The sequence below is a fragment of the Anolis carolinensis genome, chromosome 4, assembly GCF_035594765.1.
Source record: "Anolis carolinensis isolate JA03-04 chromosome 4, rAnoCar3.1.pri, whole genome shotgun sequence".
Lineage (NCBI taxonomy): Eukaryota > Metazoa > Chordata > Lepidosauria > Squamata > Dactyloidae > Anolis > Anolis carolinensis.
The window spans coordinates 173931591-173952613 of record NC_085844.1 but is presented as its reverse complement, the minus strand read 5'-3'; the positions used below and the strand labels follow the sequence as shown (position 1 = coordinate 173952613).

At 39.0% G+C, this 21023-nt stretch overlaps 1 protein-coding gene across 1 annotated transcript in view; it reads left to right on the top strand.

Moving 5' to 3' along the window:
* The first annotated feature begins 9047 nt into the window (after positions 1 to 9047).
* Positions 9048 to 21023, top strand: part of c8a (complement C8 alpha chain) — a 45319-nt gene continuing 33343 nt past the window's right edge. Inside the window, exons 1-3 of the mRNA XM_008109383.3 lie at positions 9048 to 9241; positions 17044 to 17137; positions 18273 to 18417. Coding sequence (XP_008107590.2) covers positions 9126 to 9241; positions 17044 to 17137; positions 18273 to 18417 — 355 coding nt within the window. The 5' untranslated portion in view covers positions 9048 to 9125. The remainder of the gene's footprint in view (positions 9242 to 17043; positions 17138 to 18272; positions 18418 to 21023) is intronic.

Sequence of the window (21023 nt, the reverse complement as noted above, 5' to 3'; positions counted from 1 at the left end):
CTTCTTTCTCTGGATATGCTCTGGTGTGCCAATATCTCAATCCATGTCAACTGTCACTGACCTGGCCTTGGAGGTAGAAGAGAAGACAAAATATCTGTTGAACTTAATTCCCTCTCATACTTTAGATACAGCCTGATCATTGTGGGGCAAGGCTAGGTTATTACTGTGAACTAGGCATTCTGTTCCTGGTAATACAGTGTTAGTGTGTTGTTTTAAGCCACAGTTCTGCTACTAAAAGTATTATTTCCTGGACTTCAATGAAACTACAGTTCACTCATTCTTTATTTCTTGTCAATGAATTGTTTATAAAGTCAGGTTTGTGAATTTTGAAAGTTTAAAAGTGAGATTTGGCAAGCCCTTGGCTGGCTCCCAGTTTTACTAGGGGAAAACAGGCAGAACCAGGAGCAAAAGCTAACGGGGGCTGTGCACTTTCCTGCATTGTTGTGGGGCTCAAATGTTTTGTTAATGAAACCCACAAATGGAGAAGCATTTGTCACTTCAATGTGTGATTTGGAACCCAATGCATTGCCGGATTGCAGTTCCACTTCTCTCAAAACAATAGGTCTATTTTCTGTGCTGGAAACAAGTTTTGTTTTTCTTCATGTTATTGCTGGTGGTTTCAGAAAAAACACACCAAAGAAACTGAACATTGGGTATTATTGGTGCAGCCATATCTAACAGCTACTAGTTAACTGGGGTAAGCAGAGGATTTTTAGCATCTCTCTATCCCTCCACCCTTGCAGTGAAATGTTTTTTTAAAATTCTACTCAAGATATCAGCTTCCTAGAGCCAGGCAAAGACATGGTTCAACAACAGTGGCATAAACCAGTCCAGATTTGGAAGCAGCAGCAGTAGTTAGAAATGAGGAAAGGGAAGTTTTCTTTGCAGGGAAGACAGCCTTGCTGCAAGACTCTTCCTTCCTTCCTCCCTCCCTCCCTCCCTCCCTCCCTCCCTCCCTCCCTCCCTCTACTTTCATAAGATTGGTAAAGGTGCTTTTGCCAGCGCAATGTGATTCTCCATTTTGGGGACAAAATGAGTCAGATAGGAGCTCAGAAATGGTGGAGGGGGCCTTAGTGGGGGCACGAGTGATTACTGTGCAGTCCAGTGTTTTCAGATTTTCCACCCCTGGTTTTTAAATAACATGTATAAGAATCTCAACAATTTTAGCCAGATTTCAGACATTTGAATACACACTGATAAAATGTTTTGCCTCCCCACAGGTAATTTTCATTGATTTTATGTATTTGTTTCTTTCTCTGTGTTGTTTTACTACATAAATGCACTCATGTATTTTATGCATGGACTGGCCAGTCAAAATCTCTTTGGTAGTGATTGTTGCTATAATTTTGTGTTATTGTTTTTATACTTATGTACTGTTTTATGTTATATGCTTCACCCTGGAGTGCTTTTGTAAGCCGCCACGAGTCCCTTCAGGGAGATGGTGGAGATGTATAAATAAAGTTTATTATTATTATTTGCTGTTTAAGATTTCATATGGACAAAGGCCTTGTTTTCCAGTTTCCACTAGAGGGAGAGCTAAACCAGCTTTACTTCCATTCAGTTTCTTTGATGTATTTCTGCTATTTGCAAGGAAGAAGTAAAAAAATGTTTGCATGATGGATTGATCTTCAAGTTAAACACAGGCGAGGTGGGTAATGACAATTCTTATTGAACCACCTTATAAATTATTTGCATGGCCAATAAAATTTATTGCACATGCATCTATTATTTTACCCCCTAGCAATATTTAAAAGGGGTCTATTCAAACACAAAAATGGAAATCTAAAATGGAAAAGAGATTTCTAGGCTGCCAATCAGTTCAGCCCTCGGTTTGACCCTGTGGTTCTGCTATGCCACTCTCTGAAGCGAGTGCCTTTAGTGCTAATAATGCACAGAAAATGTTCCTGCCATTACAGATATCAATCTAAAAGCAATTTTACTGCTTTTTGATTGATACCTGTTGATTTACCACCCTGGAACATAGTATTTGTGATCTATTTTGTAAAGCCTATAATTGTGCACAATAACAAACTACACTGATAAATTGCCATGGGTACAACAAGAGTAAAAGTACTAAAACCAACAGATTTAAATCCTATACTTCAATTTTCTCAAAAGAAAATACATCAAATTTTGATGAAAATTAAAAATAAACTATAGTTAGGTTGTTGAATAAATACAAGCCTTCGTTGCTTTGTGTACATTCTGAAAAGCAGTAAAAAGTATTAGAGTCATAGAATCATAGAGTTGGAAGAGACCTCATGGGCCATCCAGTCCAACCCCTGCAAGAAGCAGGAAAATCTCATTCAAAGCACCCCTGACAGATGGCCATCCAGCCTCAGATTAAAAGCCTCCGAAGAAGGAGCCTCCACCCCAGTCCAGGGCAGAGAGTTCCCCTGCCCCTTAAAGTAGCACTGGCTAAAAAAGTTATATTGGACACATTCTCTTTCCTTCAGAGGTCTGCTAGTGTGCCAATTTATTCTCTGTGCTGTAGAGAAAATCTGTTTCATTCTACGTGCAATTTCTGGTTGTTTTTTTTTTTTTAAATGGAGAATCACAAGAGGTTTTCTCCAACAATACAGGAAGGCTCAGAATTTTCAAAAGGCAACAAGGATAGGGACATGTTTGTTGATCCCAAGCACTTCATTCTTCCCATCTAAATTTAGACCTGAAAGACTAGACAATATGTGACAGCACTGATATGTAAACAAGCACAAGGAGAGACATTGCTCAATGTAACTCCAAATCATGAGACATTTCTATTAAGGCTATCAATGTTATCTTCTAGTTTCCTGGCTTTGTGGCGCAATAGTCAACATTGTTGTGGATTGTTCAGTGCGTGTAACCCAGTAATACAATGCACAGTTTAGCCAGTTCAAAAATATGCAACACAAATATGAAGAATGCAAAAACCAGAAATTTACTTTTAAGTATTCAGAACAGTGAATTCAAAAACACGATCAGCAGTATAGTCACAATTCCTTTTGTGTATTACACTCACACATAGTCCATAGAAATAAATCTTCTAGTGTTCCTTGGATGTAAAAATACTGTACTGGCCAGCATAAAATGGAGCTGCAGCCAGTCAGAAGTTTTATGCTAAGCAGCAAGGCTTCCAGCAAATGTTCAGCAAGCTCAACTTTCAGCAAGGCTTCCAGGAGCAAACACAAAGTAAACCCAACTTATGAGAAAAACTCTCCCCAGTTATACTCCTCTGGGAGTTGCCCAAACTAATCAACCCTGATTACCTAGCCTGTGGTTGTAATTAACCGGGTGTGTTTTTCTCTTAACACTCAGACACACCTGTATACCCAGTGATGATCCCACTGCAACTTAGCTATATACCTTAACAAACATGAGATAGCCTTAACTTTGTTTTCAAATTAGGGAGTATTTCCCTTGTTGTTGACTCCATCTATACTGAGACCATCCCCAAGATAGCCCTCCAAAATTTTAGTTATGATACAGCACATCACTTTCATCTCATGCCTTTGTTCATTAGCGACAACTTGCACTATCCTTTTCCCTTCTTGTTTACAGTCGACCATGTTTTTATGACAGCTGACACTATAGGTTATTGGGTGCTGTTCTGAGTTCAAGTTGTTTGATCGCTCAGGTTCATGGGGGAAATGCGATCACGAAGGTAGGTGGGTCTCGAACCGTTCAGCACTTTGTAGGTGATCACCTGCACCTTGAATTGGGACCGGAAAAGGAATGGCAGCCAATGGAGTTACTTAAACATAGGGGTTGACTGCTCCCTGTATTTCGCTTTGGTGTAAGAACTAGGCGGCGCCCCCAGTAGCGCAGCAGATTTAACCACTGAGCTGCTGAACCTGCTGACCAAAAGGTTTGTGGTTCAAATCGGGTGAGTGGTGAGAGCTCCCGCTGTTAGCCCCAGCTTCTTCCAACCTAGCATTTTGAAAACATGTAAATGTGAGTAGATCAATAGGTACTGCTCCAGTGGGAAGGTAACAGTGTTCCATGCAATCATACCAGCCACATGACCTTTCTAAGCTCTTCGGCTTAGAAATGGAGATGAGCATCAACCCCCAGAGTCAGACATGACTAGACTTAATGTCAGGGGAAAACCTTTATCTTTACTAAGAACTAGGCATGACAGAGAATGGATGCCACACTCAGGTTTAGGACCAGATAAATTGAAGAGACAGCAGGGGGTCACTCAACTGCCTTGTTTTTTCCTACAACCTTCAAGGCTTTTTAGCCTAATCCATTGAATGAATAGTTTGGCTTTTTGCATAGCATTAGTAAATGGTTGCAGTGAGAGGATCACTTTTGCACTTGGAAACAATGCTATCCTTCTGCCGCTAAATCTACATATCTTCTCCCCACCTTTTTGTTCCCTTCCCATGTCACATCATAAAAGATTTGTCTCAGCCTGAGCCTCATTTGATGATATGCTGTTTTAACAGAGCAGCAAAAATGTGGCCATATATGCATTGTCTTTCTTTACCTTTATTTGCAACAAACCACACAGACACATACTTTCTGCTGAAGGTCATTACACCAGCCGGAAAACCTGACAGCAGAGGATCCAATGTACATTTCAGACTACTTCTGCTTCTAATTTTATTATTATATGGAGGTAAGACCTAGCTATCATTTTCAATATGCAATATCTCGCAACAGAAGAACTGTTTTATTTCACATGCAATTTGCTCAGCCCCAAACCCTTCATGCACCTCCACGAAACACTCACTAAAATGACCTACCTTTCTGAAATTGCAGATCTGCTCGATTGCACAAAGCAGTGCCCTGCCTTATTTCTAGAAGAAAGTCCTCAAATAACTTTCATCATATATGGTATGTTTCTAATGCTGCTATCAGGAAGTAGAAAAGTGAAATGGTGCTTTTATAATATCTTTAGCTGCTGGGAAGGCAGATATAATTTATATTGAAGGTCAGTTGGGCTTTGGACTCAAAATATTCTCTGTGACTAGGTTCACCCTGCATATAGAGTTAAAGGATAATTTTATATTTTAAGTTCTTTCTTTTGTCTCTCAAATTGCTTTTAAAAAACAAAGATTTAGATCCAGTGATGCAGTGACTGAGTAGGCAAACATGACAGCCGTTATGAGCTAAGCAATAACTCACTGTGCCTTGGATGCTAGAAACGATTTTATTGAGACAAGCAATGGGGGGAAAATGAATTGCCATTTCCTTTAGGGCCCTGAACTGTGTACACTTTGTTTTTCCTAAGTGAATTCATCAGTAGGATTCAGTGTAGCACTTTGCAATGCTTTCACACATGGCAATATTGGGGTGAGGGGGTTACCTGTTCTTTTTGGGCAGATAGTAACTATTATTGCTTTCACATAGGCCCAAAAAGACCCAATCTGAGTTTGAATCTGAGTTCGCTTTGTACTTTTCTGACATGATCCTCCATATCCACTTTCAACAAACTGGCATTTCAGTATATTCTAGACCTAATTTCAATCATGTGCCATTAAAGCTCAAACCTGTAATCCTTTGATTAGTAGGATTTAGCCCTGGAATCCTGGAATGGGATGATATAGATCTCCAACTGTTTCCTTGTTAAAACAATCCATTTCATATTGTTTTTGTTTCATATATACCTTATAGGTAAAGGTAAAGGTTTTCCCATGACATTTGTGTCTGACTCTGGGGGTTGGTCTCATCTCCATTTCTAAGCTGAAGAGCCGGCACTGTCCATAGGCACCTCCAAAGTCATGTGGCTGGCATGATTGCATGGAGCACCGTTACCTTCCCGCTAGAGCGGTACCTACTGATCTACTCACATTTGCATGTTTGCGAACTGCTACATTGGCAGAAGCTGGAGCTAACAGCAGTAGCTTACCCTGCTCCCTGGATTCAAATCGCCAACCTTTTGGTCAGCAAGTTCAGCAGCTCAGCAGTTTAACCCACAGTGCCACTGGGGGCAACATATACCTTACAGACATTGTCTATTCAACCACCATGGATCAACAAAGACTGGGACTCTGAAATATTTCTAAATTGGCAGAGTTATGTACTGATGAACAGTCAGTGGCTCTCACTATCTGGGTGGAAACAGATAGATGTTTATCAAGTAGCTCAGGTTACTGTCCCTTATCTGGAATTATGAAAACCAAAATACTTCAACATCCAATATTGTCTACATGGGTGATTGAAATAATGACACCTTTCCAATGATTTTGTATACCAATTTTTTCATGCCCAAAATTATTTTTAAAATACTGCATTTTAAATTACCTTCAGACAACGTCTATGAGTTACATGTGAAACAAATGAATTTCATGTTTACACTAGGGTTCTAACTCCAACATCTGTGTGTGTGTGTGTATTCAAGAATTCAAAAAAAAAAAATCTGAAATATGAAACATTCCGGTTAGGGATACTCAGTCTATATCTTACTATGATACACATATAATCCTTTGCTAAGATACTTGAATTCAGTGTTCAGAAGCACTTTTTAGAAATATCAAATGCAAATGTGTGATTTAGTGATACTATATAGTTGGATCATGTTAAATGTTCTTTAGTTTTACTTTTTAAAGCACCTTATGGGAAGGCATCCTAAATTGGAAGTTAGTATCCAACCGTTAGAAGATAAGGTCATTGCTTGTAATAATATCTTCTCAGCAAGCACTTTAAACTTTCCATGTTAGAGTAAACTTAATAGTACACCAAGGACAAGGCACTGTCCTTTTGGCATACTGGAATCTATTCAGGGGAAGCAATAAATGTGGCGAGTATCTGTAAATCCTATGAAGAACAGCTGAGGCAATTGGGTATCTTTAGCTTGGAGTCTGCAAAGGAGGCAACTGAGATGTGATAGCTGTCTTCAGGGACTTGAAGACAATGGGGCAAACTTTTTCTCTTAAAAGAATTTATACTGAAAAAATTAGTTCAAATTATAAGAAAAAATACCTTTGCTATATAGCAAGAAAAAATTCCACATGGTAAGAATTCTTCAACATTGTAATAGATTGCTTGCAGTGGTGGTAGATTCTTCTATTTGGAGGTTTTTATGTCCATCTGTCTTCTGAGGCTGTGAGTGATAATGGAGAGATCAGGAGAGGAAGGAAGAACCCTTGCGAGGAGGGCTCGCTGGAAGATTTATACAGGAAGAGAATCAGGGAGATTGATGAGGAGTCTTCTGAGGAAGATTCATGTGGGGACTTGGGAGGGGATCTTGAGCTGGAAATGGATGCTGAGGAACCAGTGGTGATGGAGGAAGTTGGCATAGATTGGGCACGGGCTCCGGAGGATCTTGGGGAGGAATCTGGGTCCATGGATGCTGTAAATGCTGGAGAGACTTGGGTATCTTCAGAAGCAGATCCCACATGGTCTGCCTGTAGGAATAAGGGTAGTTCCACAGGTGTGGATAGAGTTGGGTGTGGGCAGGATGATCTTGACTCTGATGAGGAGTTTGGGACGCCTGATCCAAGGGCGTTGGCTGTTTGGAGCTGAGATTCTGATGAGGAGTTTGGGACACCTGATCCAAGGGCGTTAGAGGTTTGGATGCCCAAGGAAACCTAAATAAATTGGGGATGTTGGGTCACTATGCTTTGCGTGTGGCAAGGTGTTGCTGGGCGCCATTGGGTTTCCTGTACATGATTCTGAAGACTGGCTTGGGACTTTGCAACAGATGTAAGTTTGATCTGGGTTATTCTGCAACGGAGGGCTGGAATTGTGTGGGTTTCCCTGGACTGCACTGTTATTACTATTTTGCATTAGCTGCTGTTCGCCTCCGTTGTCTTGGCTCTTGGTGCCATTCCATGACGTGGACCTTCTAGTGACGACTTCACCCCTTGGACCTTGGACTGGAACTCCACTCGGCTTATCTCTTCGCTCCCAAACTTGGCTTGGCGTCGTTCTTATCTTTGTGGCTGTCTACTGTTGCTAACTATTGGCTTTGTTTCTGACCCTGACGCATTCTTCTTATCCCAACTTCGGACCGGCTTGACTACATTACAATGTTCTGCTCCTTTAACTCCTGGCTCGGTGTTTGTCTCTGCAGCGGTTTGCCGCTAACTCTTCAGCGTCTTCCAGTTTCGCTTATTTTTGCCGCTCACAGCAAAGAGCTTTTTAGCCTGGTTTGGGTTCTTGTTGTACTTCTGGGTTTTGGGAAAGTTTTTGGGGCTTCATAACTGTTTGCCTTTGTTTGTTTTGGCATTTTAAGCCGGCTTTGAGCTTTTGGGCTGAGTTCAAGTATTCTATGTTAAATCCGGATTATATCTCTGGTTAATCTGGATTATATGCCAATTAATGTGTTTGGCATTTTTCCTGCTTTGACTGCCAAATAACACTGAAGATTAAATGTTTCAAGTCTGTTAATTTACTGAACTATTTTTGGGACTATTACTTTAATAAACTATATTTTGGTTCTCAGTTGGCGTCTGACCTTTGACACCATCACTCAGGGATACTTTGGTGCTTTAGTAGTGCTTCCTTCCCACTCATCACTTCTATAATATAATTTTTGGATTATAGTGCTATTAGTTCATGATATTACATCATATTTACATTGTCTAAATCAAAGCTATTTAAACTTTCTATACCACAAAAAGAAGATACATTCATGTATAAATATTTCTATGCCCATTCTTACTCCTAGCCAACATTGTCAGCTACCTGTATCTTGAAGCATGGAGTACTCACATGTGAATATAGAAAAAGAAGAGGGGCAAATAATATAATTTCCCAAAGAAATATTCTCCATGTTCCTTTAGTATAATTAAAAGCAGAAGCCAGCCAAGTCTAACAAGCAGAAAAAAGCCTTTCCCCCAAATCTCCAGCTTGTATTTCATATCTATAGCTTCTCATTAAACCAAAAAATATACTTTTATCAAGAAACCTTTATGCCTAAAAATAAAGACAATGTCAGCTTTGTTAAACTGATAACAATTTGTTGACTTTATCATGTAAACAAAGCAGATGCCCATTGGCCCATTATTTGGGAATCTGTCCCAAAGGGTCATGTCCTTCCAAGCCTAGAGTGGCTCTTTTGTCAATGATTCACAACTCAATGTATGATAAACTTTTTTTAAAAAAACCAGGAGGAGGAAAGTACACTCTCCAAAACGGGTACCCAAAGGGTTTCCAACATAAAATCGAAAGGCATTTGTTTTCACTAGAAGAAAATGTGGTTCCATCTGGATAAGATATTTTTGCCTATGGTTGTCTTGATAGTTTATCTACTATCATGTCAGGATACAGCTGCAGCACACAGTAAGCTAACAGGATTGCCTTCGCAGAGGTAAGTCTATCTCCATGTAATTTAAGATACCGCCTTACATATAGAAATTGCTGTCTATCTGCTCACTGCATCAATTCAGACTTGAGAATGAGGCATATGGGTACTATTACCTTTAAGCAGCTAGCAGAAAATGATTTATACAATGGCCCCATCCCAACACAATGATAGTGCTGTACCTCAACACAGTTTTGCAGCCTTGTAATTATACTATTTTGATTAAATGTTCTCTTGCACTATTTTACCTTCCCCAAAATCAATTTATCACTTCTAACCTTTTATATTTTATATTTAACTGTTAGCCAAGTTGTTTAAACATACAATGAGCTGATGTTCCTTATTATTTCTGTGATAATGGAATCAGGGAGAACAAAGTAACAATAAAATAAGATACAGTTTCTAATTTTTTACAGCTTTAATTTTCAATACCTTATTGGCTCATATTTAACACTAACACAGCAAGAGAAAGACTGAGCGAGAGAGAAAGAATTTAAAAGAAACTTCTGTTGGTCCTTTCACCAGCTACTAATTACAAACTTGTCCAAAGGAAATATAATGTGAAAAGATCAAAACACAGTATCAGTAATAATTGGCATATGAGGCAGGGAGAGGCGGCAGAGGGAAGAAAAGATACATTTAATTATGGAGGCTTATTCTAGTAATCCTTGCCGCAACTAAATAATGAACTGATTTTTTTGATGTTTGATGAAGTTATCAAACAAAGCAGGATAATGAAGAGGCAAATTTAAAATCTAGGTGAAGGTGACATTATTGAATACTTTTTGGAAAGCTGAAGGATATTGACACTGCATCTTTCTTCCACCAGGAACAGATTAAAAATATTTGGGGGCCTCTGACTGTTGGATTCTGATGTTTGTCTATAGAGACATTATGATTTGATCTAGTGAACATTGATGTGTATTCACAGAATCCTCTCTTGAGCATTTGAGCCTTTCATTTAGCTCTCTTTCTTCTGCAGCTTTGGATGAATCCATCTCTCTTCTAATTATCAGTGGTTTTCGCATCCTCCCACCCAATCGCACAGTCTCTTAAGAAAAACTGTCGGTTTGTCATCTGACAGAATGGGCTATGCCTTTGAAAGCTCATGCCACCATATATTTGTTGGTCTTTAAGGTGCCACAGGAGTCTTTGTTGTTTTCATTCGGCTTGTCAACCAGCCATCTTCACTGATAGTTGTTAAGTGACAATGACAGAGCTTGCTAAGAGCTCTTGGCGAGAAATGCGACAATAACAAGGAATTCTGAGACGACCACTTTCTCTTTTCCCATCAACAAATTATTCAGCTGGGTGTGATTTATTACAGAATATGTAGGATAAAAATCTTAGTTATGCCTCTCATTGGGAAAATATATATTTTTCTCTATTCATTTTCCTTTGGAAGCTAAACAGGGGCCGTTCCTAGTTAGTACTTGGATGGGAGGCTGCAATAAATACTATGTGCTGTGGACTGTATTTCAGAGGAAGAATCTGGTAAAATCATATTGGGGTCTTCTTTGCCTTAGAGAGCCCTATGAAATTTGTGGGGTCACTATAAAATGACAGGCAACTTGAGGCCATGTTCACTTGCACAGAATGCATTTACATTGTAGAATCAATGCAGTTTGATACCACTTTAACTGCCATGTAATCGATGGGAATTTTAGTTTTACTAGGTCTTTTGCCTTCTCTACCACAGAATATTGCTGCCTTACCAAACTAAAAATCATAGGATTCCATAGCATTGATACTGGCAGTTAAGGTGGTGTCAAGTTGCATGAATTCTACAGTGTTGATGTGTCTACAGACAGTCTTGGCAGGTGCAGGAGCCAATTTTTACACCAGAATAGGCTGCTCTATAACATTTTCACCCCAAACTAGGCTGAAAATCTTGATCAGAAGTAATTTCTGAGTGTGACCCTTGGATTTCTCTGCCAAGTTTAAGACATTTTGGATAGTTGGGAATTGAGACTCCAGGAGTGGCAACTAACCAATGAGAGGCTGTAGATTTGGGGAATATTCTGAAGAAAGCCTAATACATATATGACCTATTACGTACATAGATATCACTGCTGTTTTAGAGGGTATCCTCCAGAAAAATATATCTTCAGAACTATAGTCTCCTTCAGGACTTTTTAATTTTAGTTCCTGTAGAAATAAACAGAAAATGCATAGGATATAGAACTGCTGGTATCGGAATTCTTTTGTTTCAGAGCGAGCCAATAGCAAGCAACCGCTGAGTATCCCTTGCCTGAGTAAATGCAGCTAAATGTATGGGGGTCACAAGCAAATTGAAGTCACTCACTCTCACACACACACACACACACACACACACCTACATGCATACTTGCTCCTGTCTTTCATTCATTCATGGGCATTGTATTGCACCACTATTGTCAAATTATGCGCCTTTTTTTTCAGGGTTTGCCTAAAAATGCACTGTTTTTTGTCAGCCTAACCCTGGGACATTTACTAAGCCTGTTTAGTGCTTCTTAGAACTGCATCCTTGCAGCTTCATTAGCAGCATTTAGATGCCAGGCTAAGACTTCTGAGAGGCACTCAAACAGGCAAGATTTAATTGCCAACTCAGTATAACTTTCTGGATTTTTTTAATATCTTGGTTCAATTTGGGTTGTTTTACATGTTGTTATTGCAGTATTTGTGATCTCAATCAGTGCCTTCTTTTTTCATATCTATAAACTGTTCCAATTGCCAATGTGGTATTATAGCAACATTTTCCAATGAATAGGTAAACAAATAAGACATGGTTTCTAAACATTTATGACCTTCAAAATATATTTCCCCAGATACTTTCCCCAAATAATTTCTGTGCATTTTGACTTGTGGCTTCTTCTCAAGTTGCATTTTGATTGTCAGGATCTTTGGTATTCGATGTAGGAGCAGCTTCCGAAGTCATCCCTGCCACTCCAGCCAAGCCACTCATTTTGGAAAGAGACAACCATATACAATACAGCTGGCTGCTGATATTAGCAGAGGTGTGAAGGCTGTCACTGTTGTCACAACTATTTCTTTGTGTTCTCCTTTTGGCTCAGGTACCTGGTGCCCGAACAGACTGCAGACTGCCATGTCTGCAGATGAATTTCCCTCTGGCAGCCAAATTGAAAGAGTTGCAGAGAGCAGTGCCAGGTCATGCTAGAGTAGGGCAAGATGCAGCAAATTTTCAACCCCCAGTGCCCTACCACCTGAAGTATTTAACTCACTGAGGTCCCTTCCACACAGTCCTATATTCCAGAATATCAAGACAGAAAATCTCACATTATCTGAGTGTGGACTCAGATAACCCAGTTCAAAGCAGATATCTGGGATTTTCTGCCTTGATGTTCTGGGATATAGGGCTGTGTGGAAGGGCTCTGAGATTCACAGAAGTTCTCTTTTTCTATCTTCTTGTCAGGTATAAGGACCTATAGAACACTGCTACCTTGAGGTGCCCATCAAGCAGGTCTTTAAATCTTAAAATCCCCTTAAATGTAAGAAAAACAGATCAACACATGAAAATGAGATCCCTCCTTAAACATTTTGCAACATCTAAATTGCCAAATGCAGAATTTAGACAGTCAGGAAAAATCATTTTGAGAAAGATGAGACTTCTGCACTTCAAATCATATTTTTAGAAAGTTATAACGTATTCTCTTTATAAACACTTTTTACATTTTCCTCTCTCCCTCTGGCTTCAATAAACCAAATGATGAAAACACCGGTTGTCTTAATGATATAGTCACAGTTGTGACTGCATAGTCTTCTATCTCCAAAGTAAAGTTGTTTCATAAAAATTATTTTAAAACCTTAGGATACTATTTAGATCTATAGAACAAGAAGGTAATCTAGGTTCTTATCAATGTAGGAATCCACAGCGAAAACAAGCCTGAATGATATTCATTCAACCTCTACATAAAAGTCTCTAATGAAGTCCACCAGTAGCTGCATATTAAGCAAAATGCATTGTATGAGAGGAATACATTGGTATTGTGGTAAACAGCCATCAATGTACATCTCATTTAAATAATGATTATATTTGTGTTTTTCCCAGTCATACTGAGCAAGTAGAAAGGGAAGCAATATTGCTTCCATGATCATTAATCCCATCACAGCCTGCTGTTAGGAATTACTTTTGATTTTAGGTAGGGTTAATGGTAGAGATTCAATTCACTACTTGAAGCAGAAAGCCAGGTGTGTACATAGTTGTTAATTTCACCTACATGTCCCAAAGTATTTTCTAAATGGGAATTAATGTTGTTTAATTCTATTTTGCTATTGTAATGCAATGCTTGTGCACTCAGAAATGCCATTATCTTGGCACTTGGGTGCTGAGAGGGAAGCCAAAAACTAGATTTGATTATAACCTTCTGATTTTTTGGCATCTTTCCACCCTGCTTCAGATTGTTTAACTGCTCTTTTCCCTAACACCACTGAGTCATCTTTTCTTCCATCCATCCATGCCATTGGTTACAGCCAAATTCATATTTATGTATAGACCTCAAAGACCCACAGATAGACAGCTGATACTCAGAAATCTGTTCACGTGTAGCAATCTCTATTTATATATATAAAAGGGTAATGGAATCACGGCACCAGACAAAACAACTAAACGCCCCACAACCTCAAAAATTGACAGCACAACCTCTCATCCACGCCTCTATGTTCATACAACAAAAAGAAAAGAAAAATTAAGTCCTAGCCACAGCAACGCATGGCCGGGCACAGCTAGTTACAAATATATTCAAATGCTTTCTCTTAAAGCAGTGGTGGTTGTGGTGGATGAGAGTTAGCATGGTATAGTTATTTGAACATTGGGCTACAACTCCAGAGACCAGGGTTAGACTCCCTATTTGACTATCAAACCTACTGGGTGACCATGGGGGATTTGTACACTCTCAGTCCCAGGAAAACCCATGATAGCATTGCCTTTGCATTGCCACAAGTTGGAAATGATTCAAAGGCACACAAAAAGAAGAACACTCCCAAGGTGGCCAATACAAGACATGGCCCCTGTACTTTCAGTAAATGAATTTCAGAATAGGAAGATGTAACATAAAGTTTCATCAGGTGGAGCAACATAATATCGTCTCCCCCTCTCAACTCAAATTTAAGTTGCTATACTCCCTACCCTCATATAGCGCTTGCTGCTAGAAAGTGGTGGGGCAATAGCGAAGACTCAAAATTTATGTTTCTTTTCCAAGAGCAGTTAGCTATTAAAGGTACAAGGTTTCTGTCATATAGTCACCTGGGCAATCATAATCACATTTGCTGGCTTCTGAGAGCTATCTATCCCTTCTATTCTCTTGAGCACAGGGATGGAAAAGACATAAAAATATTGAGAAAAAAGGTCAAGAGTGCATTTCTCAAGAGTCAGTAAATTCTAACAAGCCAAATTGAAATGCTTCATTCTATGGACACCCCCTCTTAATTATATGCATAATTAGTCCCCAATTACAGTGTGTGTTGTGCAGAAAACGATGTTTCCTACTCAGATATTGCTGTTTTCTACACAAAAGATCACATATGAATTTTGCATATGTCTCAAGCTGTGAATATTCTTCAAAAGAGGCATAGTTTTTGAAAACTTTCTTCCAGTAGGAAGAAAATTGCTAACATTATTGTCTGTTTCCCTTGACCCCTGACTAAAGCAAAAAAACAAAACAAAAAAATAAATAAATAAACAAACAAACAAAAAAACAAAAAAAAACCCTTCCACTTTGGGTTTTGTTCTGAGGCATAGGAGTGAAGTCGATGAAACGAATTACAGAGGTAGAATAGAAATTGACTTATTCTTGCGGGTTGGTAGGGGACAATGGGGAAACTGCAAAAAGACAACCTAGAGGCCACACAGGCTACAATTTGTCAAACCCCTGCATCACCAGGAGAAGAGGAGCATGGCAAACTTTGTAGAAATGTTGGCGTATTCAGTTTCCAAAGTAGAACAAGAGCATTTATTTTAGACTTCCATTCCTATTTACAGTGTTCAAAGATAAGTGGTGTTAGCTTAGGTAACCAAATGGCACTATCTGCACAAAACAGAAATATCAGTAATCTTGGAGGATCCCTGAGATATGCTGAGAAAAGCAACTTTAAAGACAGAGGGGTTGTAGGATAACTCCTCTCACTCCAAGTCCAAAGATAACTGAGTGAATATGCTTAGTAATCATGAGAAGCAATTTTTTAATTTTAATTTTTGGTTGAAAATGAAAACTAAAAAACTGAAAAGTGGAATTGAAATGAGTAACTGTAGGCTCGAAGAGCAGCAAAAATGTGTTCGATACTGTTGAATCATTGAAAAAAGCACAGCTTGACCTGGTGTTCTTGGCTGAATAGATATTACAAAGTACTTTCTTTCCCTGAGGAAATCTCTACTCAAACTACTGTTCACAAACTTCATTTAGATTCTCAGTTTGACTATCAAGCTTCTAGCTCTGTTTGTAGTCCATGCTCTTTCAGCAACCTTTCAGTATATATATATATATATATATATATATATATATATATATATATATCTCACCACTTTTGAAAGAGGCATATCATGTCATTGAACTTCCATTCATCCTATCTGAAGTTAATATAGTCTTAAAATTCCCAGAGTAAGATTTTGATGTACACAAACATCCATTACTCATCCGATTTTGTGAATCTCTAGCTCACCATATTTTAGGAAACCAATAAAACAGGGCTGGTGGATCTGTGGCCCTCTAAATGTTTTGGGATTGAAGCTCTCATTAGCCCCAAGGAGCATAGGCAATGATGATAAACACTGACAGTTGTTGTCCATTAACATCTGAAAACTGACACGCTCTACTTTTCATAAAATCTTGAAAGTGCTGAATTGCCTGAAGTCGTGTCATGTGTCAATTGACAAATTCAAATTTACTTTATGAAATTATATGAAGAAGGCTGGCTTTCCAGTAGATGGAACCTTTAGCACCATCATAGCTGCTGGCATTTATCCACACTGAGCTCGTTACAATGGGGCCAAAAATAAGCAAATACCTGCACCATGATTCACATAATGGTTTCATGTACCATGCTCACATGAAGTTATGGAATGCCAGGTCTTACCCTTGACCCATATATTTTCACTCCATCATTTACAGAGATCCTTACTGTACCTTAGAATTGCAGAGTATAGTCCTAATAAGCTCCATTTAGCCATTTAAGAAGCATGCCAAGTCAACATGATAAAAGGGGGGAAAGCTAAGCCCATCCTCTTAGTTTCTAGTTCCAGCATTCTCCTCATCTAGAAAGTATTGAGAATGTCCATGCAATCATATCCTTTCTTCTACAAATCTGTGCTTAATGAAACTTCTCCTGTTCAGATCCAGTGGTCTCCATAGGACTAGAGCAATTGAATTAACAAGAAAAGCAACAGGTTTTGACACGTTGCATCAGCTGGTTTTCAATATTGTCTGGATTTGGCTGTAGTGGCTATATAGATGCTTGATTGAATGTGTCTAGGACTAGACTTCTTGTTGTGTTCCTATCCTTCCTTCTACATCTTCATTGTGTGTTCAGCAGCTGTTTCTAAATAACCTCACACAGAGGTTATTTATTTAATAAATATATTTTTTTAAAAAAATAAACCTTATTTTTATCAAGAAACATCTGGATTAAGTTCCTCCTCAAATTTGCTCTGAGATGGAACTACCCAATCAGAGGAAAGTAGCATTCCAATGAAAGCACCACAATTCCACACAAAGGAAATTGCTGAATACCATGTCGAACCATGAATCTTTCTGACTGCATTACTGAAATACAGAGCATACTATATGGAAGTGTTAAGTATTTTTTATTATTTTTAGGCTGAGAAGGCAAACTGGAACACCTGTACCAATTAACTGTCAGCTCAGCCAATGGTCAGAATGGACTGAATGTTTTCCTTGTCAAGACAAAAAAGTAAGGCTCTAGACTTCAGGTATTCTTAATTTCTTCCTCCAACAAGGGTAGACACATGCATCAGCACCAACTATTGTGCCAGCAATGGAAAACAAGTATAGGTTATCTCTCTTAAACCCTCTGAAATCTCTGAGCCTAAACTTCAAGGCCAAGATCCCAATGGTATTCTGGAAGTGTACCATTTGTATGTCTCTTGCACAAGAATGTATTGGTTACTCCTTTCACAACACTCCCACAGTACTTACACCAGTGCAGTACTCACTTTTACATGCATTAGGCATCTACTGGATTCTAGTCCAGCTTGAATTCTGGTTTATAGGTTTATCCATAGAACAAACCATAATTCCAGTTTAAGAATATTATGAGAACTCTGCTGGATTATAGGCAGCTTCACACATACAATCTGAATATACAGACAGATTTGCCCAGTTCTCTGAACGGAATGAAGGAGACCATTGTATCTTTAAGAGGTCTGTATACATAAAGGCAGTAATGGGCCAATTATTAAGTAGCTACTTTCTCTTTAAGGCAGTGGTTCTCAACCTGTGGGTTCCCAGATGTTTTAACCTTCAACTCCCAGAAATACTAACAGCTGGTAAACTGGCTGGGACTTCTGGGAGCTGTAGGTCAAAACACCTGGGGACCCACAGATTGAGAATCACTGTTTTAAGGTGTTTACATATTCTGAGGGACTTGAAAAAGTCCTGTAGACCAGTGTTTCTCAAACTCTGCTCCTCCAAATGTTTTGGACTTTAGTTCCCAAACTTCCTAACAGCTGCTAAACTGGCTGGGATTGCTGGGAGCTGAAGTCCAAAACACCTGGAGAAGCACAGTATGAGAACCATTGCTGTAGACTAACCTTCATTGTAGTTTTCAAACTGCTAACTAAAATTTCAACCCCAACATTTCATCACAGCATGCTTCAAGTTGTACTTTAAGTAATTTTTACTGTTTTGATAAAGGCTTAATTTGTTTTACATTTCAATGCCTAAATAATTAATATTTCCTCTTACTAGGTTAAATTATTGTATAGATTTGTTTTGTGGCCTCTTAATTTTTAGTTCAAAGTTTTATCATTTTAGATGTATAATTCATGATACACTGTGATATTTTCCCCCCAAAATGCATGTTTTAGTACAGATATAGAACTTTGCTGCAACCATCCAAATATGAAGGAGACATGTGCATTGGCAGCCTTTCAGAGAAAGTGGCATGTGAGCCAACAAGAACATGTACTATGAGCCAAAATTGTGGAACTGATTTTAAGTGTACAGACAGTGGTGAGTATGATTCCATCATGGATACATTATATCATCAAGCTTTTGCAGTAGCACATTACCCAAAGGAAGAGCACTTTATGCAACAAAACTGAAATAGGTTGCAATACCTCTCCTTAGATAAGCCTTCAACAACACATCTCCTTAGATACTCAAGAATTGGATAAAACGAATATGAGAGGAATAGGGGGATGCAAATCCAGCATTCTATTCCAAATTAAAGTGCTTGGGGTCCTCAAGAAGTTTCAGAACCAGGGCACACTTTGTTCACATGTGTGAGTTTCCTTATTGGAGAGTCAGTTCCATGTTTTGGCAAATTATGTCTATGGTTTGGTAATGGGCCATGGGGAGACCTCACTAGAGTCCAAAGCAACCTCTTCAAGGCTTAAGGAAGGGATATCTCTTCAACATTTAAGGGAGAAGTACAGGGGTCAAGGCTTAAGGAAGGGATACCTCTTCAACATTTAAGGGAGAAGTACAGGGGCAGTCATGTTCTGCTGTATAACTTCATAAGGTATTGATTTGAGCTGGGGAAGAGACAATTTAGACTATGTTTCAAGTTACAAAATGTCTTGATCAGGAATTTGAGCACATTTACATAATATCCACAGCATGAGAAATAAATGCAATGATGCTATATTGTACATAGCAGGATAGCCATCCTTGGATTTGATTTTTGAAAAAGAGTATAGTAAGAGTCCTGTATCTGTAAGGGCTTTGTTTCCAGGTGGACTACAGTTACATGAGCTCACAGATACAACTGAACACCATTAAATTACCTGAGTCCTGATTTCAGAAGACCATAGAGTTGTGTTGGAGGCCTTGAAGTTTCCTAGAAATATATCCTCTAGAAATTTATTATATCCTCCAAAACAACTCAGTTAACTTCTGGGTGAAGCATTCCATAGAATTGCTTGGAGGACATAGCAAATTCCTAGAGATAATTTCCCCTGGGCATGGGTAAATGAAACATTGAATATGTATTATACAATTTATGGGGTTTTAATGTATTATCTGGGCGCATAACCCCTTTGCAATTGCTTTAGGCTTTTCTTCAAGGTCATCAAAATAAAAACTATATACTTGTATTAGATAAGTGGTTTCCATCTTTGGCTTTTCAGATGTTTGTTAATTATAACTCCCCAAATCCCTGATCATGAGTTTGTAGGAGGTGACATTCAACAGCAGAGAAGGATTAAAGGTCTTCTTCCATGGACTACAAGTCCGATCTGGATCCAGGTTCCTCAAAGTTACTTTTGTGTAATAAAAAATAACAGATACAGCTCTGTTTTACTTATTAACAGCAATGGGCATTTCACATTGTGTGCATATTTTTAAAATATGCATATGACTATGGCTTTATTGTACAACACCTTGAAAAATTCCTTTTGTTAAGCAATATAATACTTTCAAAAACAAAAAGTCAAATAAATTTCATTGTTTATGAGGGTCAGACTCACATAAGCTGACCCTGCATACAGAAAAACTTTCGTACCAAATAGCCTCTTTGTTACCCTTGGGGAGTACAGGGACATTATTGATTGTGTGCTTTTACATCTGAGTTTGAATGGAAGTCACCAGTAAAGATTTCTCACCCTTTTTCAAGGACACTTTCTGCATCAGAACACTAACACACTCAGTCTGAAAAGATGGGAAACTGTTTCTAAGTGGAAAGATGAGTATTCCTACTGTAGAAATGATACTGAAGCAAACTTCTCCAAACGCTTTTTGGAAATCCATGATGCTGAATCATTTTCTATGTTGATGGGTTTTGTTTCCCCAAAACATAGAAGCAGCGACTTTTAGGTGAATAACTGCCTTTAAGGCAACACATGTGGATTATAATGGATTGTGGCAGGGTTGACAAAGTGAACTTGACAGGAAGAAGCAGATAATATATTCATAATCCATTATTTAGATCTGAAAAGTTGCCCAAATAAAGGTTTTCCAGTTGTGCTGCAGTGGCAGAACCCTTGCAACTAACTTTGTGGAAACAATTTGAACAATACAGTTGCATTTATCCTACGGATTTGTAGACCACTAGTATCTGAAGAGATAAGGCACAAGGTTTCTTGACCTGGGCATTCTGATGAGACATGGCACTGTTCCCTAAAACAATTTGACATGTAACCAGAACCCAAATACTTCCTCTCCTATTGGTGTTAACATTTTTAAGAGGCTGGGATCTTTTTGTGTATGTGTGCTCCACATGCACATTGGTTTAGAAAAATGACATCGGGGTGTGCCATCAGAAGTGTCTGAAGAACTGTTCCTGCAAACCTACTGTTTAGGTAGATCCTTCAAGTTTGTTCATGCTGTTCGTGTTTGATAGGGAGAGGCAGGGCTGTAGCCGGGGGGGGGGGGTGTTTAGGGGTTCAACCCCCCCCCCCCAAATTTCAGGGTAAAAAAATAAACCTGGTTTACTCATGAATTTTAACTGGTTAACCAACTCTCCATGCTAAGTCTATGAGATGCAAAAAAATTAAGAGTCCCTCCAGAACTACAAGCACTATCTCAAGCTAATATTGACAGGCCTGTAGCGGGGGTGGGGGTGGGAGTGGGGGTGGGGGTGGGGTTGGGGGTGGGGTTGGGGTTCAACCCCCCCCCCC